General features: G+C 45.9%; 1 protein-coding gene across 2 annotated transcripts in view; it reads left to right on the top strand.

Moving 5' to 3' along the window:
* Positions 1-25061, top strand: part of Chchd6 (coiled-coil-helix-coiled-coil-helix domain containing 6) — a 226908-nt gene that overhangs the window by 176518 nt on the left and 25329 nt on the right. For both annotated transcript variants that reach the window (XM_050131296.1, XM_050131297.1), the window contains exon 6: positions 6008-6078. In XM_050131296.1, coding sequence (XP_049987253.1) covers positions 6008-6078 — 71 coding nt within the window. The remainder of the gene's footprint in view (positions 1-6007; positions 6079-25061) is intronic.

The raw sequence follows: 25061 nt of genomic DNA, 5'->3' as shown, positions 1-25061 counted from the left end.
TCCAGATTCCCCCCAGACAGCCAGTGCTGGCTACTCTGGCAGCATGTTGGCCTAGGCCCATTCTCTGTTCAATCTCTGGCCTCCAGCGCTGAGCCCCTTCCAGCCTATACTGATGTTGCTAGGACTCCTCACCCCACCCCACCTCTATCCTCTAGGAAGTTTTCTTGGCTGTAATTGCTTCAGACCTGTGTTGTATCAGCACTTCCATTATTTATTACTTTCTTCCTTAGTCCCAGCTGGGCCGAGCAGGGACGCATGGGACTGTTAAAGAAACCTGTGGCTGTCCACTCTGCTCTTAAGCTTGATGTCTTTTCACCCTGGTGCTCCTTTTGCCTTTCTGGGCTTCCTCAGTTTGTTCATCTGCTAAGGTCTTACCTCAGGGTTAACTATTATGAGCTTTCCAGGAATCGGCCTCCTGGGCAGTCCCTACTCTAGTGCCTGGTCAGGCAGGGCCACTGAGCCTTCTCTTCTGATAAGGCATGTCCTTCATCCCCATTGGATAGGGCCAGCACACGTGCGACTGTTGCCTCTTGCATCCTCCCACCACACGAGCTAAAATACTCCCACCACTTTGGAAGGACTCCAAGTCCCTGTGCATCAATCTGCCCTCACCCCTGCCCCACTAGCAATGCCATTACTATCCTGTGCTCTGGTCATACATGTGCTACCACAGCTTGGTCTATCGTCGCCTGCTAGATCCCTGAGTGCAGGCCCTGTGCAGAGCTGGAAGCTTAGGAGACTGTCTTGCCAGAGCTTCAGCCAGTGGCTGCCTCCTAACTACCCTGTGCCCATGTGGTTCTGGCCTTGGTTTGCATTTATTCAGCAATTCCTGTGCCAGGCCCTCTCATAGTTTCTGGGATGGATCATGAGCAAAAGGGACTAAAAGCCCTTGGTGGTGGAGGTCACACCCCCTGAAGAGCCTCCTGTCACTCCTCAGCCAGTACTCAGAACTCTTCCAGGCTCTGCTGGCCTTGTTGGTCCATACACATGAAATCAAGGGATGTTAGTTACGTTCTTAAAACATTTATTGAGTGTCCACTGTATGCCAGGCATTGTGTATTTTACAATGCATTACCACCCTCATTCCCATGAAGCCTGTGCTGATTGCTCTATAACCATTCTCACTGTGCAGAGCAGAAGCAGAGGAGATGACATGAAAGTCCTGCCCGTGACACACACTAGGAGGCATCCTGACCTGAGCACCGGTAGCCTCACTCTGTGATTCACTCATGGCCCTGCTTGATCAGCTTGGGAGAGCCTCAGTCCTCTCTAGTACCGTGTCCTCTCTCAAGCTGGGCATCTGTAACACCTAGCCTTGCTTCCCCTAGTAGGCCATTTATGAATGCCTTTGGCCTAGTTGTCTGTGCTGGGGCTCTGGCCCAGGAGTTGCTCTTTTCCAGGCATGTAGGATAAGCTTTTGTCTTTATACCCACCATCCTATACATGAGCATATGGGTCTCACCCTGACCTGCACTTGGTTGATTTGCCACAGATCTCTGTGCCCCTGCATCCTCCCATTCTGCTTCTTCTCCTGGATCTGCCTGGGGACAGCAAGTTTATCTCTCCTGTCTATGACATGTTTTACTGCCATCCTCCCCTTCCCGCCTTCCCACCTTGCTTCTCTCACCCTCACACTCTCTTTTGATCTTGCAAATCCAGGCCCTTGGAGAAATCAGACAGTATGAAATATGAAAACTGCTTGGGAAGTAATTGAAGAAACACTGCGACTTTTGAAACCCACAGAGATAATACTCACACCTTCTTACTCACGTTATTTAATTTTTAATAGCAGATTTAATTAATGGAGATCAGGTCTTCTGCCTTCAGATGTGCTCAAGAAGCAGCTGCAGGCACTGGAGAAGGGGCAGCTATCTAGAGCAGAGAAAAATGCAGTCCAGAAGTGGGAACCTGAGAAATTTATGGGGAAAAAACGTCTCCAAAACTAACAGTTTGTAATGGTGGGGACTGATGATATGGGGACAGTGTAGACCCATCTGAGTGCATCCAGAAGCCCGTGAGCCTCTGTGGTAACTATAGCTCCCATTCTCCGGCCTCAGTGGTCCAGGACCCTCCAGTGCTGATGGCCTCAGGACTCCATCCACAACAACCTCTGTCCTTTTAAAAATAGGACTCCTCTGCTTTTCCCTCACCTAGAAAGCCAGGGCTTGCCCAGGCATAGTGACTCAGGCCTGTAATTTCAGCACTCAGGAAGCTGAGATAGGAAGCTCACCAGGCTAGCCTGGGCTACAGAGCAAAACCTTTGTTTCAAAAACATGAAAGAAACAAACAAACCCAGGCTTTTATTCACCCCTCTTTTTCGAGACAGGGTTTCTCTGTAACTTTGGAGCCTGTCCTGGAACTAGCTCTTGTAGACCATACTGGCCTCGAACTCACAGAGATCCTCCTGCCTCTGCCCCACCGCCACCACTGTCCAGCCTCACCTTTCATTTTATTCCAGATTCTGAGCCTGAAATTGAGGCTACTTTACCCAGTGTGCCTCTTGGTCCCTCCCTGCTCTCACTCTCACAGTCCCTGCTTCCCTCAAATACCCACACTGCCCTTTTGAAACTCTCATCCACATTGTTGTCTCTCTCCATGAGACCTCCCCCTTGTTTGCCTTGTATCATATCTGCTTACCCTTTACTTTGTTAGAAATAAATATATTTTTAATTCAGGAACCTGACTTCTAGAATGTTCCCTGTAGGTATGCTCATTCACACACTTGTTCTCCTCAGCACTGTGTACAACAGTAGGAGAGTTTATTGGCCTAGAGGATATGGTGGGAGCTGCTTGACTCCCAGCACCCTCACCCATACTGTGCTCCCACACAAAGTCTCTTTCACAGGGCGTACTACTCCCTCTCGCTGTGCTCACCCACTGTATGCCTCACAGAGGCTCTCTAATTAAAGTACTTGCCCACAAACTGTTTGCCCACAAGGTGCTCACAAGTGTGCCATGACCTCACCCAAGGGGGTGTAAAGAGGAAGGTGGGATGTGGCTGGGGTACAGGCCTTAACAAGCTCACCACTCATTGTGGCCCTTGTCCGGCTTTCACTTTAAAAAATATTGTTGTGACAAAATTGTGCCTTAAAGTTGGGATACTAGTCTCCCGTGAACTAAGCCATGGACTCCATTGTCAGAACCATCAGAGGCAATGAGAGGAAGCAAGTGACATACCTTGGTTTGCTTCCGCTCAGGTACCAACTTCCGAGAAGACAGTCTGATCAAGTTTGCAGGCTGCTTTGGTAGGTACCCAGAAAGCACCAAACTATTGGCCTAATGTTCATTTGTAATTGTGACATTGTATTGTCTGAGCATCCCACATGGCCAGGGTACAGGCTCTACTTGCCTTGGACCCTACTCCCAATATTTAATGGTTCTCAGGAAGAGCAGGTTGGCCAGTTCTTAAGAAGCCTACAGTGATAACAAGTAGTCTGCTGGGTTCTCGTTCTCAATGAAGAAGGCTGGAGAACAAATGTAGGACATGGTGAACCCCATTGTGGCTTGGAGACCTTCCTGTGCTTCTGGACCAGCAGTTGTGACAAAGCCCATTGCCATGGGTCTGCACAGACAGGATAGGACCAGCTGGGGATTTTCACTGAGTCATCATGAGGAAATTAGAGGAAGTAAAGTGGGGTGGCCGTAACCACTTCTTCGCCTGTGGCCACTTCCTATGACAAATCCTGTTGACCACATAATTGGCTCCATGTGCCTGGGGACAGATGTGTCCTTCCTACCATACAGAACAGTAACTCCTCTTCTGTTACTCAGCCCTTGGGTCCCCACTTTGAGAGGCACTCAGCAGGTGACTGGACCTGGAAGCCTGTGACCTGACCCTGTGAACACATATAGGAGAAAAGAAACTCAGAGTTGGTTGAGCCAGGCAGATTTCTTATGGGGAAGAAAGACCAGATTCCATGGAAGGAACTTAGTGGATGAGATTCTCTGTGGCTTCAGAACCTACACAGTGCTATGTGAGTTGAAGGAGATCTGTGTGCCTGGTTTTCTGTTACTCTGCAGCTAAGAAAACAAAGCTTGGAAGAAGTGGTTTAGCCACAGACTATGGCCAGTAAGCACTGAAGTCATACTGTGGGCCCATGGATCAGGCCACATCCTCTGGAGGCTCCAGCAGAGTCCCAGGGATTCCAAGGAGGTCACAGAAGAACACCTACTTGAGGAACAGGTGCATACTGATCAGCTTGCCTCTGTCCTTGTCCTCAGCCAGGACAGTCATGTCAGGGAATGTCACACCATCCTGAAGCAGAGCCAACTCTTGATATGAGTGCAAGGACTCCAGAGAAGCAGAAAGCCTTCCTGGGCACCGCATTAGTATAGATCTTCCAATACCAGGCTGTGAGGAAGACCTATGTTTCTTTCATGTTTGTTGTGTGCTGGAGTTATTGGCATGCCTTGGGAAAGGACCTCCCTGGTGTGAAGAGAGGAGACTAGAAGGAATAGGCTATGTGACTCTTCCACCCATAGACCCTGGTTCTCCCTGCCAGTGACTTTGTATTCCTAAGCTCCCCTACAAGAGTTTCCTTCCCACGCCATGCTGATCCCCAGTCAACCTTCCCAGAAAATGTAGAGAGTGGGCAGGTAAATCTCAGAGAGCAGGTAAAAGTAGAGCCTGGTTCCAGCCCAGACCTGCATTCATACCTGTGGTCCCCTAGAGGAAGTGCTCTGGCTTAAATCCCTTCCCTCTAGACTTGGACTCCACACCACAGAATGGGCTCTCCTGGCAACCCTGATTCAGACCTCTTTCCCTGTTCATCCAGGGCCTGGCTGGCTGCTTTTCTTCAGCAGGTAGGTAGGTGGAGTCAGGCTGAATCAGGCTGAGCCTGACAGATGTGCAAGGAAACACAGCCCCTAGACTTCACAGTCCCTTCACTGTCACACCCACTTGTTGCAAGGACTGACTGATGGGCCTGTTTGCTCATCTGTGAAAGAGGGGTAGCCCCTTCTCACGAGTGAATAGTCAGCTATGCAAAGGGTCTGACCTTGGCACCCCACACAAAGGCAACTGCTACTGGCTTCATACCCCACTCAGGACACCTAACCACTTACCCTATACCTCTTTACGGGACTACTTGACCCACCCTGTCTCTACCTCCAGGTTTGGCCTTCCCCCACCCCCTATATGTCTATCCAGCTGTGCATGGGCCTGAGCACTCCCACCTGGAGTGCTGTGTTCTGAGGTTGGACGGGGCATCAGTATCAGTCTCTGAGAGCAAGTGAAGATGCTGGAGTTTTAGAGAATAAGGAAAGTGCTAGTCTAGATCTGTGTGGCGAGAAATGAGTAACAAGTTAAGCAACTTACTCACTGTCACAATGTGCCACCAGGGTCAAACACAGCTGACTTGTTCTTGGTCCTAGGCTTTCCCTGCCAGCCTGACTCCATAAGTGTGTGTGCAATGAATAACTTCAGGAAGGGCAAGGTATATGCCCTCAGACCCTCCCATAGTGCATCATGGGAAGCAGCAGAGCATGTCATAGCCTAAGAATCAAGACACTGGATACTGCTTACATTGTCCCTTGCTATTTTGGCTCGTCATTTGACCTCTTTAGACAGTGTGGTCCAGTTGTCCAATAGGGATTGTAGTAGATCAAATTCAGCACCATTTTTGTTGTTGTTGTTGCTTGTTTGTTTGTTTTATTTTGTTTTGTTTTTTGTTTTTTACTAGTAATAAATGATTTATGCTTTGCAGACCATGCAGGCTCTACCACAGCCATTCTACTGATCCTGTAGTGTGCAAGCAGCCAAAGACATGAAACTTTATTTACAAAAAAGTTAGCCAGCAGATTTGGCATGTGACCTGAAGCTTGTGTGGTTTGCCTTTAGCAAGTCACTTTTCTGGGTTTCTGTTACAGTGATCAGCATGCTAGGACCTAGGCTGTGTTGACACCAGTCAAGATATTGGTATCTTCCAGTTCTGCCATGATTTTGTCCTACAAGCTTCCAGAAGGAGATGGTAATCTTTGGTAACCAGTTCTGTGTTTCTCTTTGTAGAATGCCGAGATATATAAACTGTCTTCCCAGCAATTCCATGAGGCGGCTTCAAAAGCAGAGAACACAATAAAGTAAGAATCTGCTTATTGTTCTTTGTAAACTTGTGCGTTTGTGAAAATCCCTTTGTGTGGCTTGAAACCTGCTACCACCTGCCTGATGGCAAATTTCTCTAATAACAAGACAACCATCTGTTCCTCAGCCCCCTCAGCTGGGCTGAAGCTAGCCATTGGCCATCAGTAATTGCCCAGCTTAGCACAGGGCTCTTCCCAGCTCCCTGGCACATTGCAGTGTGCTGCAGCCACTGTCTTTCTCTGGAGCAGCAGCTGCTTTGTTATCTAGCTAGGCAAGCAGCAGTGAACAGGCTCCAAGGGAACTGGGGAGTGGGATGAGCAGTCATCCTGACCGGCTACTTTGTGAAGGTTGGGGTGGGGCTCTCAGCATGTCGCCTGTGGGAGCTTCCTGCTCCTGCTGGAACACCCACTGCTCTTCTAACCTAGGCAACTCCATGCTGTGTTTCCAAATAAGCTAGTGCTCTCTGCCCCATCTGCCATGCTCCTGAGCTGTCCATGAACACCCTGAACCAGGACATTAGAAACAGGGAGGTGTGGGCCTGTTCATGAAGCATTTGAGTGCAGATCTCTGGGGAGGGAAAGCCGTACTAAAGTGTGAAGATGGTCTCTAGGCCAAGGGACTAGAATTCTTCAGTGAACTCCTACAGTACTCCCTTGGCAGTCTCTCTCCTAGAAAATTGGGTGAGTCACCAGGAAAGCCCATCATGGCACAAAATGGTTGTTGATCTGGCATCATGAGAAGATGGTATCATGGGGGGTGGGGTAGCTATGACGTGACAAAGCACTGGTGAAAATGCTATAAATAACTGTAGGCAGAGTTTTTCATCGAGACTGTCGGTCAGCACCGTCCCACCAGCCAGCTCCCCAAATAGTCACACAGAGACTTACTATTAATTAGAAATGCTTGGCCTGTAACTTAGGCTTGTTACTAACCAGGTCTTAAAAATTAAATTAACCCATATTTTATTTATATTCTACCACATGTCTTGGTACCTTATCTCAGGTCAGCATGTTCATCTCCTTCTTCCTCTGTACCTCCTCATGACTCCTGAAACTCTGCCCTTCCTTCTCCCAGCATCCTCTCTCCCCAAAAATCCTTCCTACCTAAAGGCCATCAGCTCTTTATTAGCTAATGAGAGTAATATATATTCATGGTGTACAAAAAGATTATTCCACAGCATTTCCCCTTTTGTCTAACTATAAAGAAAGGTTTTAACTTTAACATAGTAAAACTGTATGTGACAAAAACAGTTAGGAAGAATTACGGTTATAATATCTAGCCAATTTGTATTTGGCAAAATTAGGAAAAATATTCTCTTATTTATCTTATCTTTGTGAGTCTAAAGTTTTATACCTAATTTACCTTTTATCATAACTAAGGAAAACTTTAAGTCTAATTATTTAGTCTTTAACTCCATCAAAAACCCCAGAAGGGCCTAATATTACCTAATGACAGGGACATCTGACTAACTGGACAGTCACCCAAAGTTCTTCTGTAGTGTTGGGGCATCCAGCTTTGGTCTACAGGCCTAGTATATCTGACAGACATTTTGAGAATCAAGGAATTTTGAAGGACTTTTCTACCTTGTTTTGGCAAAGTGTGACAGTCAACTTTTTTGTGTCCTGCTGGTCCAGTTTGGACAGTATATTGTCAGCAATTGAAAACATACCTAATATGACTACAAATTGGATTGTAGTAGTTGACTAACTACTAAACTGACTTCTTAATTATACAGTACAGTTTTAAGACCTGCATCAGCACAGTGCCCCAAACAAGAGTAGAAGCATACATAGAGTATAACAAAATTAACTTTAACTTTGTATTACTAAACCAAAATCTTTATCAATGTAAAATATTTTTAGATTAATAGCTGCTGTTTTTTGGATTAAAGCAGATTTAGTAATCTACCCTTTTATCTCATCATTTCTATATCATATACCTTATTTTTCCTTCGTACTGGCTTTGTGGGCGCCTAGGCAGTTTGGATGCTCACCTAACTAGACCTGGAAGGAGGTGGGTGGTCCTTGGACTTCCCACAGGGCAGGGAACCCTGATTGCTCTTTGGGCTGATTAGGGAGGGGGACTTGATTGGGGGAGGAGGAGGGAAATGGGAGGCGGTGGCGGGGAGGAGGCAGAAATCTTTAATTAATTAAAAAAAGAAAGAAAGAGGTCTTTGAATTTAACTCTTTTGTTTACCTTCTTTTTTTGTTTGTTTGTTTTACTATGACCAATAACAACTTGTAACCAACCCTTTAAATAATGACAAACATCCATAACCAATCTTTTGGGAATTGGGCATTGTTTTTCTAGAATGCTTCCTGTTGTGTGGGACATTAGCATCTTTGGAGACCCTGAGAAAATTTAGGATAATGGTTAAGTCTTGGCTAGAGTAGTTTGTGAGACTGGGCCATCCCAGCCAGCAGCCTTGAAGCTGTTCTGGATGTAGAACTCTTAGGAAACTGCAACAGAGGCATTTTGAGATGCTGGATCACCTTGGTCCCCTTGCTCTGAAAATACATAAACTTTTGAAGGTAACGTACATATCTGTATTAATATAAGTATAGATGTGTGTTGTATACAAGTTAGCCAAAGATGATTATTTTGTTTTATGTTTTGGTATAAAACCTCTTTTGTAGTTTTTCTAGGTTTATTTCTTTATGTTTATAGCCAGAATTTTTAGGGGACTTTCCTCTATCACACCTGGTCCATATCAACCTAAAATGAATCTACAGCCGCTCATTTCCTGTAAAAATAAAAGCATAACCTCCTACTCAAAGCAACACACCTTTTGACTCCCATTTTGAAATCAAGATATTCTTAAAATATGTAGGTTGGTTTATTCTGGCAGCTTTCATAATCCAGTGTCTCTTAGCAACTATCACTCATTCATCAGCAGTTAAAAATTTTAAAGACCACACAGTAACATACAGAATCCAGACTCTATATATTTCCAGTCTTTACATGGTTTTTTATTGCTTTTCTTTTTTGAGGACTTTATTATTTTTAAACTATTTTTTATTCTACATCTGTATATATCTTTTCTCCTTTTTCTCCCAAGTCTATGTATATTTTTAAACACACTGTAACTGTTTAGAAGTTTCTTTCGTCTGGATCTGTCTTTATTGTGTATCTGTAATCTTTTTTGTCTGTATGAGCAAAACTTAAATGACTGGCTCCTCTCCTTCAGTTGCCTGAGTCTAGCCTCATGGTAGAGGTACCAGGGAGCCATATTTGCTGCCCCAACTCTGGATTTTAGATCCATGCTACCACTGAGTAGTGTGATGCCTACTCTTCCTGAACCCCATTTAATTGTTCGGTAGCAGGGCCTCTTAAAAGCGCCACACCTCTGATTGCCGCTAGCACCTGAGGGAAGGCAGTTATCAAGAAGCCAGATTTGTTTCTGTTTTTTACTTGTTTGGAATCTTCTTTTAAGCTTTCTCAGATTTTTATGTGGATATACATTGTCCCATGTTGGGTACCATTTGTAGGTAGAGTTTTTCGTGGGGCCCCTGTCAGCTCTGTCCTACCATCTGGCCCTCCAAATAACCACACCGAAACTCATTATTAATTATAAATGCTCAGCCAATAACTCAGGCTTGTTATTAGCTAGCTCTTACAATTTAAATTAACCCATTTTTTTATATAGTCTACCATGTGGCTCGGCACCTTATTTCAGTGCAGCACGTTCATCTGCTTCCTCTGAATCTCCTCAAGACTTCTGAGAATCTCATGACTCCACACTTCCTCCTCCCAGCATTCTCTCTCCCTGAAAATCCAGTCTAACTATAGGCTGTCAGCTCTTAATAAAGCCAGTGAGAGTAATACATATTCATAGTGTACATGTGAAGAGCCAGGAGAATAGGATGGGACTGATGTACAGTCAGAGCCGACTGGAGGGTTTGGTGGAATGGCATAAGGAACAGTGTTGGGCTTCTGTTCCCATGCGTGAAACACTTGCAGCTAGGGGAGTACTGGCAGGCAGCACCAAGAAAGAAAGAGTTTGGGGACAGAAAATAACAGCCTCGAAATTTTAAGTTCTAGAGTGACAATGGGAATATGGAACTGTGGAAGGACAGGGCTTTCCCATCAGACAGAAGGAGACAAGGAAAGGTATGGGTACACAGCCATTGGTGTGTTTCTCCTTCCCCATCACCCTCACAGGCCTGAGCATTGCATGTCCCCAGAATGACAGAGGACATTTAGATGTCCTGTAGGTGTGTGTCATCTGCCTATAGGTGTCCCTCCCTTAATGGAGGGACAGCAAAACCCATTTCAGCTCTTCTTGAACACTAGCTTCATGCAATATTGTGAATGTCTCACATAAGACCAGGGAGGGGGAGGGGGAGCCAGGTGACAGCCACTGCAGCAGTACAAATCCTGACTATATGAGGGGCCTCTCTACCTGCAGGAAGGTGAAGCTGATTAACTCTTAAGGACCTGGTGCCCTGTCACATGCCTTTGTGAGCCTGAATTCATTGTCACAGGCCACTCCTACAAAGTAGAAATGGTGTAGTATGGATTTTACCAGGTGAAAGTCGGTGGTCGTGTGTATATTTGTAGCATGCCTGGATGACCACTGCAGCTTGCTGAGCCTATATTGAATAGTATATGGCTTTGCCCCTTTTCAGTTTGGTTCTCTAGTGTGCTATTGCTGCTGTCAGTGTACACTTGGAAAAGAAGCTGGAAAAGGTTGCAAGGGGCCTTACTTCACCTGAGACCTCAGTTTGTATCTTACCTGTGCCACCTACCCAAAGTCATGGGTCTTATGGACATGAACCAGCCATTGGGTAGATGGTAGAACCCTAAAAAGATGCAACCTCGAAAAGGGGAGTTAGACCATTAAGACAGTCTTAAAGGGGATATTGGCCCTCATGCTTTGCTCCTTGCTTCCTGGCTACTGTGAGGTGAGCAGATCTCCTCTACCACAAGTTCTCAGCATGGTCTGTTGCGTTGTTGTCACAGGTCCAAAGCATCAATATCAAGTGACCATGTACTAAAGCTTATAAATCTATAAGCCAAGTAGACTTTTCCTTTTCCCTCTGTTAAGCTGATCTGACCAACACAGTAGATATTGTTGGGGTTAAAGCTTAACTCGAACTGCTTCAGATCTCTCTCCTTCCTTTATGTCTGTGTCTCTGATGTCTTTTCTCTTAAAATCTATTTTTTATTATTATTATTACTATCATTATTAGTTTTTCGAGACAGGATTTTGCTGTAGTTTTAGAGCCTGTCCTGGAACTAGACCAGATCTTGTAGATCAGATCCATCTGCCTCTACCTCCCAAATGCTGGGATTAAAGGCATGCACCACCACTGCCTGACCTATTTTATTATTTTTAAGTGTGTGTGTGTGTGTGTGTGTGTGTGTGTGTGTGTGTGTGTGACAGACAACTGTTAGTTACCCAGCATCAGTGCCAGGAACCCAACTCAGGTTCTTTTCAAGAACATTATATGCTCTTAACCATGGAGCATCCCTTTAGCCCTTCTGCTGTACTTCTAAGATCTCTGTGAGGCCTCCATTTCCTCACCTCCAAATAGGGTACACTGTACTACTCTATATGATGGTGCAGCAAGACTGTACAGAAGGAACCTGTGGGATGTTGTCAGCTGGTTGTGGTGGTAGCAGCATGACTTTTGGCCAGAGGCTAAGTCAGCATTCTTCAGAAACCAAGCTGGGTCTCTGAAAGATGATTGGGTCATGCATGTTGAGTCCTTGTCAGTGGGACCAGTGTCCATATGAATGGGCACCAGAGCATCGCCTTGTCCCTCCTACCCTGAGAAGACACAGGGAGAAAGTGCTGTTCATGAAGCAGGGCTGTGGAGCTCCTACATTGAACTGCATGCTCTCCAGCCTTCAGGACTGTGTTTGAGAAGTAGATGTTGTTTGTGAGCATCTGTGAATCTCAGCTCCAGTCAGTACTAAGAGATGTTAATAATGGCAGCCACTGAGTCACTTCACAGCACTTGCTCGGTGGAGAAGGATTTGATAGAGTTTCCAGAATACCGTCTTTTCCCTCGTGTAGTAAACAGTGCAAAGTTAGAAAGTATTTTCCTTAAATATCAAAGGAAAAATGTTTGTGAGATTTTTCGGATTAGCAAATGATTGCAAATTGCATTGTAAATGTCACAGGAATGAATGCCAGCTGCTGGTGGCAGAAATGGTGGGAGTTTCCTTCCAAGACAGTGGAGCATTGCTAACAGCTCTGAGTAAACCGAATGATTACTGAGATGGTAAACTCTGTCATTGTTTTTATTCGTTCACTTGCCACACGTGGTGTAGGTCCTGTTCCTGATGGCATGCTAGAATTGGGGTTTTAGCTAGGAACGGGGCAGCTTCTGCCTCTGCCAGGAAGAGCCTACTGACATTTGAGATACGGAAGACAGTATCTTCCACTGGATTTCAGAGAAAGCAACTTCCCAGACAAATGTTCACTGTGGTCTACTAGTACTGTGAAAGATGTGGGGAACGAGTTTGAAATGCCCAGCCAAGGAACGTGACCTAGGCTGGACTTTGCAAAGGGAATGACATTTGAACTCACTCCTCCCAGCTTAGAAGCTGCCAGAGAAAGGAAGGGGAAGCTAGTTTCAGCATGTGCAAAAGCCCCGAGACAAGAAGTCATGTGGTTCACTTAAGGAACTGAAAGACGGTCAGTGTGGCCAGAGTAATGATCAGGAAGAGAGACACAGATGAAGTTCCTAGAAGTAAGCAAGGACCATGTTGACATTACATATTTTAGTTTTGTTGTAAGAATGCAAAGTGTGGGCTGGAGAGATGGCTCAGAGGTTAAAAGAGCATTGACTGTTCTTCCAGAGATCCTAAGTTCAATTCCCAGCAACCACACCTTGGCTCATAACCATCTATAATGAGATATGGTGCCCTCTTCTGGCCAGCATGGGTCAATGCAGACAGAACACCATATACAAAATAAAATAATAAATAAATCTTAAAAAAAAATTCAAAGTGCATCCATGTGCAATTTACTGCATGGGTGGTAGCCCCAGAAGATCGCAGTGGGGCTGAACACTTCCACAGCATTTCACATCTGTCTGGTGATTTGCGCACACAGACCTCCAACAGCCAGTGCAGTTGTGCAACGCACACCATGCTTAGTGATTACATGTGGCCATGCTGCTGGTTTAGTACTCAATATACCAGACTACTCTTGGTCATTATTTTAGCATGTGCTCATTCCACATTAATAGTCTGCTGTCTGACATGGACAGTGGCTTCCAACATCTTATGGGTACAATGTTTCAGTTGCATCAGGAGACCACACCAAGTGACTGACACATGCCATCTAGGTTTGTTTCGCGTGATTTAGCTGATTTAAGGGATCAATAATAAGCCTCTCTTCTGTTCACATGATGTTGCTAACAACACATTTCTTCAGAACAGTTCACTGTGGATAAACAGTGGATAACGTCCACACCCAGCTTTATTTCCTTTCTTTTATCTCCGGTCATGCCTATAAACTCTCTTGAGCCTATAGCTTTGCTACAGCATTTAAGTTCTGGGCTGATATATTTTCATTACAATTCATTTTTTCTACTTTTAATTCTGATTTCTTCTGTTGAAGAAATGTATTGATGATTTTCTGCTTTTGGTGTGATTGTTCTCTAATTTAGTTTGCTAATTAGTGATTTGAGAGCAGGAAACTGAAAATGTTTGGAAGCTTGATTTATGATCCAGTATATGATCTGTTTTGGTAGCCCTCTATGGTTACTCTTCACTGTCAGCTCAACTGGATTTGGAGTCACCTAGGAGACGCCTCTGTGTGTGTGTCTTTGAGTGTGTTTGCAGAGAGATCTGCTTGACGAGGGAGACTTGCCCCAAATGTGGGCAGCACCATCATCATGGCAAGGCTCCTGAACTGGAAAAAATTAATTGAGAACCAGCATTCACATCTCTACTTCTTGTTTCTACGACCTTTTGTTCTTCTGGGAAAGAATTCTTGATTCCATAGCAGGGAGTGTTTCTGCTAGATGGTACAACAATCCCATTGAATTGGAAGCTTAGATTTCCCTGGCCACTTTGGGCTCCTGATTGTCCTTTACAACTTTACTGTTAGCAAGGATGAGTGTTCCAGACCACCAAAGGAGAAATTGAACTGTTTCTCCTCAGTGGAGGTAAGGAAAATGTGCCTGGAGGCAGGAGTCCTTTAAGGTACCTCTTAGTGTTTCCATGCCTTATGATTAAGGTCAGTAGGAAACCATAACAACCCAATCCAGGAAGGATGATAAATGACACAGACACTTCAGGAATGAGATATGAGTCACCCCTCTAGGTAAAGAACAAAGACCTACCTGCTGAGGGTGAAGGGAAAGTGAGGTGGGTAAGAAAAGAATGTGCTCTAAGTGCCAGTTCTAGCTAGTCAGAAAAAGGAGAGGACTAGCTGATGTGGTCTGTGTGCAGTTAAAAGGGAATTCTGCAATGGACATGTCCCACACTCATTCCCTGGGTAAAGTTCTAGGTCGCATGCTGTCATTGCTGTCGCTGCTGACTAGACTTATGCATTGTTTCTTTGCGGTCACGTCCTTCTGACTCAAGAACTGAGGGTGCAGGCCTGATGGTGCACACGTGTAACCCCAGTGATTGGAAGCTGAGGTAGGTGGAGCATGAGTTTGAGGACAGCCTGGGCTACAAAGTGAGACACCCCCCTACACACACAGAAAAACAAAACTTCCTTTAGTGTTTCTCTTAGTGTAATTTCCTAATAAAAACCTTTCTATTCATATTTGTCTGGGGCATCTCTACTCCATTGTCACTGAGATGGGATCAGCAGTCATTTTCATCTCTGAGGAGATTTTTATGTTGATGTCTTCTTCTGTTGATATTGATGCTATGTTGAAATAGGGGCGGCAGGGCTGCGTCCCCAGCACCCAGCCGCCCTGCTAGCTTATGCCCGAAATAACAACACACAAACTATATTCATTTAAGAACTGCTTGGCCCATGAACCCTAGCCCTTACAGGCTAATTCTTGCACCTGGACTAGCCCATTTCTAATGATGTGTGTAAGCACCCCAAGGTGCGCTTACCGGGAAGATTCTAGCCTCTGTCCATCATGCGTCTACCCAGGAGAGCTGAGCATGGTGTCTCTCTGGGAGCAGAGCAGAGTCTGACCTCACTTCCTCTTCTGCCCAGCATTCTATTCTGTTTCCTCCTCCCATCTATCTTTTAACCTATCAGAGCCAGCAGTTTCTTTATTGCTCAGCCAATGAAATCAACAGATTGATATGACACTCCCACATCAATGCTACCATCATTACACTGAGATTCTTTTAAGATGTCCCTGTCTTTGACTTTAGCACTTTTAACAAGGCGTATGTAGGCATGGATTTTCTTCCTTTTTCTTTTTTGGTGGTTCATGTCTTGGATTTTAGCACCAATGTCAGTCTTAGGCATTTTCTGGCATTCTCTAGGCAAATATCCTTCTCTGCTGCCTTACCTTCTCCTCTCTAGGCTTCCAGATATGGATTACCGCTGCATGTGTCTCTTAGTTTTGTTTTTGCTTTTCTGCTTTCACCATCTATTAAGATCTCATTGCTGTAGCCTGGTGTTCCAATTGAACTTGGATTCACTGGTCCTTTCTTCATGAGGGCAAGTTTGCCTCTGACTGAGCTCTGAATCAATTATCACATTTTCCCCAGTTATTGATGCCCCTCTTAAAGGCTGTCCAGTCTGATGAGCATCTGCCCTTTGGTGTCTTGGTTATGTTAGCTATGTTTATTTCGACCCCATCTGAGGTCTGCTTCTGCTACCCTTCTCCATCTTAGACAGTTTCTTTGTGTTCCTGGTGTTTCTCAATGGCATGTCAAGACCATAGACGCTTTGGTTGTGGTTCCTTTTCAGAGATGTCCTTGGTGGCTGCTTGAATGAAGCAGGTCTTCTTATTCTCAGGGACTGAGCTGACTCAACTAAGCTTGAATAGTCTTCCTGACAGTCAGGTGAGTCACCCTATTCCCAGGGTGTGGCTCTCCAGAATGTTTCCTTCTTAAAACTCTGAACCGTGGTTTTAGTTTTCTCAGTCGTAGGATCCTTCTAGAAACACCCTTGGCCCTTCTGCGGCCTTTCCATGAGCTTCTTAGCCTCTTATTTTAAGTATCTCAGGAATTTATAAGTGTTTTAAAGAGAAAAAAAAACTGCGTGTTTCTAGCCTCCCACCTAGGCCTTGAGCTAGTTGTACGGCTGTCTCACAAGGAGTGCTGTCTCTATGAGTCCCCATGAGATCACCCTACTGACCTCCTGACCTTCGCTGAAGCCATGAGCTGATAGAAATGCTATGGGAAAGTGGCCCAAGAATGCACATCCATCTCTGCGTGGCTCCCTTCTCAGGTCCTGGCCTGTTCATCCTGGTTTCCTTGGTACTTAGACACCTGCAAGGATTGGCTTTTATGGCAAGGGAATGTGGGTCTTCCTCTATTGCTTCACTGCTGCTGAGGCAGAGCTGACAGCCTCTGAGGAATGGCTGTACTCAGCAGGCAGAGAAAGGCCTTGCAAGTTCAAAAAACAGGAAGTCTTAAAGCAAATTTGGCAGTACTACTCCAGTAGCAACAGGGGGATGGTCCTAGAAACCTCCTATTATCTCCAGAGGCCTGAGTCAGGTCCTGATGACTCTGGCTTCTGGGTCAGTTGAAGACTTTTCTTGGTGAGGCTGACAGTTACTATTTGGGGACTTTTGCTTTGGAAGAATTGAGTTGTTGGTGTAGATATGAACACCCAAAGTGTGTGTATGCCCTTCCACCTCACTCATGCACTGTGGGTGGATTGCTCTGGCTTTCTGAAGGAAGAGATTAAGACCCCAGGGAACATCCTGCATTTACTGTGTCACATCTATTTTTTATGATAACCTTTAGTCCTCTCCCCATGGGATTCATTCACAGCCTGCCTTGGCTTCTCATTGTCAGGAAGCTTATACTGTCCTCCTGGAGCACAAAGAGCCAGCCTTAGAGAGTCTAAAACAACCAAGCCAAGAGGAAGAGAGTTGTAAACTGCCTCCGGAAACTGAATCATTGTGCTCCTAGGATTTTGATCCCGGGATCTCTGACTAAAGTCCCTTGGAACTTGCTGTCTGAGCTGCCATCCTCCCTAGAAGACAGGAATTGCAACACAGATTGTAATGGGTGACCTTCCTCCACCTACAAACTGCCTACAAACTGAGTCCCTCAGTTCGCATCTATTTAGTGAGCTGATGACAGAATGATTAGAACACCAAATAAAGTGGTATTCTTTCAACATTCTTAATCCAGGTAGCATTCAGCTCCATCTGAACTCATGCGATGCCAGTGACTCAATCCCTTGTTTAGTTACCTTAGCTATAACTTCATCTACAAACCAAGGATCCTCAGATGTGGACCAGTGCATCCAGTGAGTGAACACCATGACACCTGTGCTTTGTGATACCCTGTCTGCCATCTTTTTCTCAGGCTTTTCTTCAGGCTGGTATCCATGCAGAAAGACAAGGTGGCTATGGTAGGTTAATTGATCTCTCAGATATAGTGTCCTGGTATAGAAACTGAGACAAGCCTTGTGTCTTCCTGTGCAAATTCTTACAGAGACCACTGTGGTGACCACAGGGTGGCCAGGGAGGCAGTTTTCCATGCTCCTCCACTTGACTCCCCTAACTCTACCTCAAGGCAGGGACAAATTGCTTACTAATACATAGACTAGCTGGCTGCCTTAGTGCCATCATATGGGGGGAAGGGAGGAGGAAGAGTATACACATGTGCATGCACTTGACCTTTTCTAAGCTGCAGGACATTACTCCCATGCCACTGCAAAGTGATGGCTCTTGGGGGAAGGAAGAGCTTTGAAAAGGAATTATGTCTAAAGCATGGTGTGTATAGGTAAAAGGTTGGATGCTCACCTGCTCCAGTCAGCAGTGGGGTAGACATCTCAAGTGGACCCCAGTATACACTCACCAAACCTGAATGTGGTCCCCAGGCTACTTTCAGCATTGCCCTCCTGTGCCTAATAACAGCAGTTAGATAAGCATTTGAACTGAAACCCTTTTGCCACCCCTGGGTCAGATGAATTCTAATGACAGAATTGCGAATCTGAGACTGTTTGGCTCCTGCTTACACTGTTGGGTTATATGTCCTTGTACAACCTGCTTTCTGTATAGCATGTCCTCTCTTTTCTGTCTAGACCATGCTTGTTTAAGCCCCTTTTCTGTTTGCTGTTCTGTCATCCAGAGCTCATCTAGTATCACACTGCTCTATGTCCCCATAGCCCAGCCCAAAACATGGCATGGTAGAAGTGTACCAAGTAGTAGGTGAGGGAACCAATGTTCCAGGGTGGCAGGCAGGGTTGGGAGTGAAAACATACTTCTCTGTGGGAGGCTCTGCCACAGACAGCAAGGTCACACCCTGCTTTGAGGTCAGTCAGGTGCTTATGCCGATCACAACTTAAGGTACAGCCTGTGTCAGATAGCGGAACTACTGAGGCATAGTTCTGCAGGGTGTTTAGACAGCATAGGATGCTTGTTAAGCCTCTAGCAAAGTGTGTGACCCACATGCACTGTTGGTGCTAGCTCACATATTACCAAGCATACCCTGCCCTTCATATACAGGGTGTGGTCACAACTGAATCTGGAGCCCCAAGGGCCAGGGGAGGGAGGCTGGCACCCAGCAGCTGTCCTTGAAGAGCCTGCCCCAGCAGTACTTTGGGCATACCCAGCTGTGGATGGAGCACTGCAGTTGTTGGTAGGTGTAAAACAGCAGAGCAGCTCCCTGCAGCTGTAGAAGCTCCTCAACTATTGACTCTGGATAGAAAATACCATAGAGAGTGAGCCATAGTGAGGTGGGTAGGCATAGAAGACAGACCCTGGCTACTGTTTCTATGTGCCCAACTGCCACATGGCACCTGATGCTCTCCTCATGGGGGTGCGGCCCATGATATAGAGAGGCAGGGAAAAGCCTAGTAGAAACCAGCGCTGACCATGGCCACTTCAGAGGAGCTCAGGGTTTTTGACAGTGCCAAATGAGACTACCATTGTCTGAAGTGATCATTTTTAAACAATGTGTATTTGTAAGTAGCTTGTATAATTAAAACTTAGAAGATTACTAAAGGGAATTGCAGTGTGGGGGAGTAAAGATTAGGGCTGCTCTCCTCTTGCCAGAAGACTAGCCTCTGCAAAGGGCTAGACCTGCTCTCCTCAGACCTAGGCCCTATCTCTGTTTTCTTTTTTGTTTTGTTTTTTATTGATTTTTATTGAACACCACATTTTTCTCTGCTCCCCTTCCTGCTTCTCCCTCCCCTTCAACCTTCTCCCAAGGTCCCCATGTTCCCAATTTGCTCAGGAAATCTTGTCTTTTTCTACTTCCCATGTAGATTAGCTCTATGTAAGTCTCTCTTAGTGTCCTCATTGTTGTCAAAGTTCTCTGGGACTGTGATTTGTGGGCTGGTTTTCTTTGCTTTATGTTTTAAAACCACTTATTAGTGAGTACATGTGAAAATTGTCTTTCTGGCTCTGGGTTACCTCACTCAAAATGATGTTTTCTAGCTCCATCCATTTTCCTGCAAAATTCAAGATGTCATTTTTTCTGCCGTGTAGTACTTCATTGTGTAAATGTACCACATTTTCCTTATCCATTCTTCTGTCAAGAGGCATTTAGGTTGTTTCCAGGTTCTGGCTATGACAAACAATGCTGCTATGAACATAGTTGAGCACATGTCCTTGTGGCACAATTGAGTATCCTTTGGACATATGCCCCAAAGTGGTATTACTGGGTCATGAGGAAGGTTGTTTCCTAATTTTCTGAGAAATTGCCACACTAACACTCAAAGGGGCTGTACCAGCTTGCATTCCCACCAGCAATGCAGAAGTCTTCCCTTTTCCCCACAACCTCTCCAGCATAAGTTGTCATTGGTGTTTTTGATCTTGGCCATTCTTACAGGTGTAAGATGGAATCTGAGAGTTGTTTTGATTTGCATTTCTCTGATGACTAAGGATGTTGAACATTTCCTTAAGTGTCTTTTTAGATTCCTCTGTTGAGAGTTCTCTGTTTAGGTCTGTGCTCCATTTTTTTTATTGAATTATTTGTTCTTTTGATGACCAATTTCTTGAATTCTTTGTATATTTTGGAGATCAGACCTCTGTCTGATATGGCCATTTTTTTATTGAATTATTTGTTCTTCTGATGACCAATTTCTTGAATTCTTTGTATATTTTGGAGATCAGACCTCTGTCTGATATGGGGTTAGTGAAGATCTTTTCCCATTCTGTAGGCTGTCATTTTGTCTTGTTGACCATGTCCTTTGCTTCACAGACCTATCTCTGTTTTTATCAGGGAAAGAAAAAACACCCACTGTGGATCTGTGAGACACAGAGAAGCTCATTGGGGTGCAGCTGTTATAGAGTGCAAGGGAGTCTTCCCAGGGGTTGAGGACCTCAGTGACCAAAGCCAACACCTAAGAACGCAGGGCTGGGGACAGTTAAGACAAAGAGAGCAAATGAAATGTAGGAATTGCCAGCAGTTTTGTGTTCCTGCTGTGTCATGTCAGCCTAAGTGATTAGGACTTAGGTCATGCAGGCCCTGGCTGAAGACACTGAGAGACCCCACAGGGAAGGACTGGGTGCCTCACAGGAAAGTCAGGTCTAGCGTGTGGCTTTAGAAAAAGCTGACAACAGGCCCTCTGGCACTCCTTGGAGTAACAAATCTTATCTGAGAAATAGCAAAGTCAGAGACCTGAAACTGCAGCTATGAAAACTCAAGTGAGATCTAGGAAAGAACTTCCTGACTTGCAGCAAGCCTTCATAATGTCAAACCTCCGTCTTCTACCAGAAGTTTTTAAGGAGAAGTAGTAGTGTGGGGTGTACTCAGGGTGTGGCTCGTGTTATCCAGTGCCTCTCCTTCTCTGGTGAACCATCAACTTACATCTCCCAGGAAGAGCTGCCACGTAGTTTACTGTGGCACTTATATGGGATTAATCCGTAGCTTGGGTTCTGGTCCCTGGGCCCACCCTTGGCAGAAGGAAGCTGGGGGGGGGGGTGCTGCTGTATTTGTCCGGAAACTTCCTCCCCTTCTTATTTTCATCATCTTTTCTCCCTAAACCCAAGGGTGAGTGATGTCACCTCTGACCTGGTGCAGGCCTCCTTCCTCAGATAAGGATGAGATGTGGTCCTTGCTGCCTCTGATGCCAGGCAGCCCTGCCTATGTACACCCTCTTCCCACACAGCACTCACTGCTCTTGTCTCAACCAGGTCTCCGCGAAGCATCTTGGCAATCCCCCTGCCTCCACACTATCTAGTCCAATCTGCACCGTGCCCATAGAACCTGAGGTAGGATACTTCCACTGCCCCTATGAATGGCTTTTCATCCATACCTAGTCATCACAGTCTGCAGACTTCAGGCTTCTTGCTGGGAGGAGCTTTTTGTTACTTCATCTTTGTAACCAAAAAACATTTCAAGCACTCAAGGTACTCTTGGGGACACAGTGGCCATTTGGAGCTATGGGAGCTATGAAATGTAAGTGAGGCTCCCTGGAACAGAGACTTTGACATGCCTGTCTCTACCTGAACTGTAGGATAGTGCCGTGAACCAAACTCTGTGGATCATCCGAGTTCAGTGAGCTTCACCAGGCAGCCCAGAGAGATGAAGCAGGCAACTCTGTGCTCAGGCACTGGGGTGAACAGGAACCTATGGGAAGATTCTGGTGAGGTGTCAGGAAGGCAGGCCTGGGCTAACTGAGGTTTTTACTGTGCAAAGCTGGGAATTGAGGCTAGTTCTGGACACAAGACCAGCAGTGCACAAAAGCCATTTGGAACTTGTTCTGCAGGCTGCAGCAAGTCATAAAAAAAAGCTTTAAGTGGGGGAATTGATAGGATTGGGTCTGTGCTTTAGAAAGATAACTGGCAGCCTTGGGGAGGACGAAGTGACAGTGTTGAGAGCAGAGACAGGGCGCAGTGCTGCCAGCTGGAATGACTCACCCATTCCTCAGCCACAGATTGCAGTGTTCCAGGGACAGAGAATGACAGGACCCTAGGCTCCTACTCCCAGGCAGCAAAACTGTCAGCAGTGAATGAGATGAAAACACAGTGTATGAAGGAACATGCAGAATGATATGGTAAGGGTGGGCAGGCCTGCACCTCTTGGAGAGCTGGAACTGAATGATACAAAGTGCTATAAAGGAAGCAAAAGAAGACAGTGTGGGAGAAGTGACAGCAGCTGCACAGCTGAGAGTTGGAATGGGCTCCATGCAGCACACATGCAGGTGAAAGGTGGGCTCCTGACCAGGGCCTGTTTGTGTGCTGTAACCTCCTGTGTTGCAGGCTACCAGCACCTGAGCAGGGAAGGGAGAGGAGCAAGTCTGAGGACTGTGAGATGACATGTCTATACCATGTGTGTTCTAAGGGCCTGGAGCCCATACTTGTCGAGCCAACACCACCTGGTAGCACTGGCCATGGACTTCTGGGAAGTGCTACCTCAGTTCCAGGCTTTCTTCATGTTCAGAGATCCATGACTTAAAACTGAGCTTAAAGACAACAGTTTGGTAATCCCCTCCCCTTACGAAGACAGAAATGGCATTTCATCCCCAGCTCTATTAATGCGCTCACTGTGGGAATAAAGCCAGTATCCCTGAAGGCAGGGGCTGGGCGCATCTCTTTGTGCCACTTTTGTTTTCTTTTGAGTGTTGCATTCAGATTAGCTTCTGGGGATTAAATGTTATTACAGTCCAATCTTTTTCTCCTTTTTTAATCAGTAGAGAGGTGACTGCTTAGCATTGTTGCTGTTAGATTGTTTCCCTGGGTTGTGTCACCTCCCCATTTCTAGTCTTTGGGGAAAGCTTGGCTGAGGCTGCAACTGCCCCTGGCATGGGAGGAACCAGGCCATCCAGTGCAGCCCTGTGGTGTGCTCATGCTGTTTCTCTAGGGACCTCAGTGCTGGGTGCTGTCAGTGAATGTTGCTTACCCAGCGCCAGCTCCGGAGGCTCTTGTCTGCGCTAGATTCCCAAAGGCCTGACAGCAGGACCTGCTGGACTGGAGGCTGGTGAGCCCCGTCTCTGGCCCTGACATCTAGTCCTCAGGGACCAGAGTAGATGTCACAGAACAATGGAGATTTAGAGATAAGTGTCCCAGATGTAGTCTCCAAACCATAGGGAGAAATCTTATCTCCAGGCCATGTGGAGTTCTACCTTCCAAGAGCTAACATTGACTCCCTAAGTACAGACTGGCTATTCCAAGCAAAAGGGTAGGTCGTTCTGGGTGCCCACTCAGAGCTCTTTCCACTCCCCTGTAACAAGTTGAGTCATCAGTGGCCATCCTTACACATCCCATCTCCCTGCCTGGAGCTTTATGGTACAGAGATGAAGTGACAGGAGCATTCACATCCCCTGCCTTTGTTTTCCCTCAGCCCTCAGAGGAGGCACACCTTCCTGGAGTCAGTGTATTGTGGGCACCATCTCCCTCATCCAAAGACTTCTCTGTTGTCAACAGCAGCATGCCCACAAGATCCTCCTGAGGGAGTTGATGCCTGCTGACTCCTCAGACTCCTGGCCATTGACAAAAGCTTCCCGCACTTCCTGCATGTTCATCTCCATATACATTTATGAAGTGCTCAGTTTGGACTAGGATCAGGACCCAGTGTCCACTCCGTGAGTGGCATTCTAGGTGTACTAAATTCAGCCTGAGGATTTTTTTGTAATTGTGCATTTGTTGGTCCTTGTACTCCACCTTCTAATAACCTGTTGGTCACTGTTTCTTCATATTTCTACTAAGTCACTGATGACCTTGGTGAGTTATCCAAACCTGAAAAACTCCATCAAGACTTCTACTTGAAGTCTTGATCAGACAGCTTTTAGCTAAGTCCCTGGCCATCACCTTGTGCTATCACTTCTTCACTATAGGCTGGATGGTGAAAGAATTCTTCCAGGGATCTGGATGGATGCTTGGGCTGTCAGGGCATTGGTCCCCACTCTCCTAGCCAGGATTCCTGGAGAAGGAAAGGCGAGATTGGGGTATGTGTGTTTATCAGACTCATGCATTCCTACTGCTGTGTCTCCCTTTTCAGCTTCTCTCAAACCAGACCCTTGCTGAAGCCAACCCAGCATCTACCAGGGCAGCTTGCTCCTCTAAGAGTGTGCTGTGCCTGTTCTCTGCTGACTGTAGCAATAGTGGCATGGTCTCCAGACTGCACACACTGTGCTCTTGAGCACAGTTCAGTGGATGGAGGGGGTGGTAGACAGGGGAAGAATCATGGTCCTCTGATCATTCTCCTGCCCACGAAGACCTTCTGTGCTTTCTTCTAGTGTTTGTTCTGTTTGTTGGGAGGAAGTCAGCTATATGCAGAAGCACATAGGCTTTGCAGCAGAGAACTCAGTCAAATAATTGTAGTGTCTCCCATGGTGGCCCCTCTCAATACAGCCTCAGTTGTATTGTCTCTAAACTATTGACCCTCAGTAACCCCCAGGGCTGAGTTTATCCTACCCCTTCCCTTCATCTCTTTTGGAAGGCAGATAGGAGAGCATGTCTGTCTCAATTTCACTGTCTCTTGAGCCCATCTGATTATATGCTCTCAGTGTTCCTTTCCCCCACAGTACAGAGAATGCGGACTGCATTGGCTCAATGTTCCTCCTCCTACTGCCCAGCAGCCTCCTCCCTGCAGCCTCCTTGGCCCAGCCAAGGTCATCAGGAAGCCTGGCAGGGCAGAGTATGTTCCTTTTCCCTCAGGTGGCAGCGTTGGTACAGCACTGGCAGTGGGTTTCGTAAAGCTTTGTCCTGTCTAACACCTGGAGCCCTGCCCAGTACCCTTGCAGGACTCTCCCTCTTCCCTTCCATAAAGAGACAGGATTACCTACCTAATGATCAGTGTCTTGTGTGTGTGTGTGGGGGGGGGAATTTCTTTTTTATTCATAAAAAGTACATTTTTTTTTCTCAAAAGGGGCTCTAAAAGGGTAGTCAATATAAACAGTGAATAGCCTTAACAAATTATGGAAAACAAGAACAAATAACATAAAAGTAAAAAAAAAAAAAAAAAAAAAAAA

Source organism: Alexandromys fortis, unplaced genomic scaffold, assembly GCF_014885135.2.
Source record: "Alexandromys fortis isolate MF-2015 unplaced genomic scaffold, M_Fortis_MF-2015_v1.1 scaffold_378, whole genome shotgun sequence".
Lineage (NCBI taxonomy): Eukaryota > Metazoa > Chordata > Mammalia > Rodentia > Cricetidae > Alexandromys > Alexandromys fortis.
The sequence above is the reverse complement of the archived record's forward strand: the minus strand, read 5'-3'. Positions and strand labels throughout refer to the sequence as shown.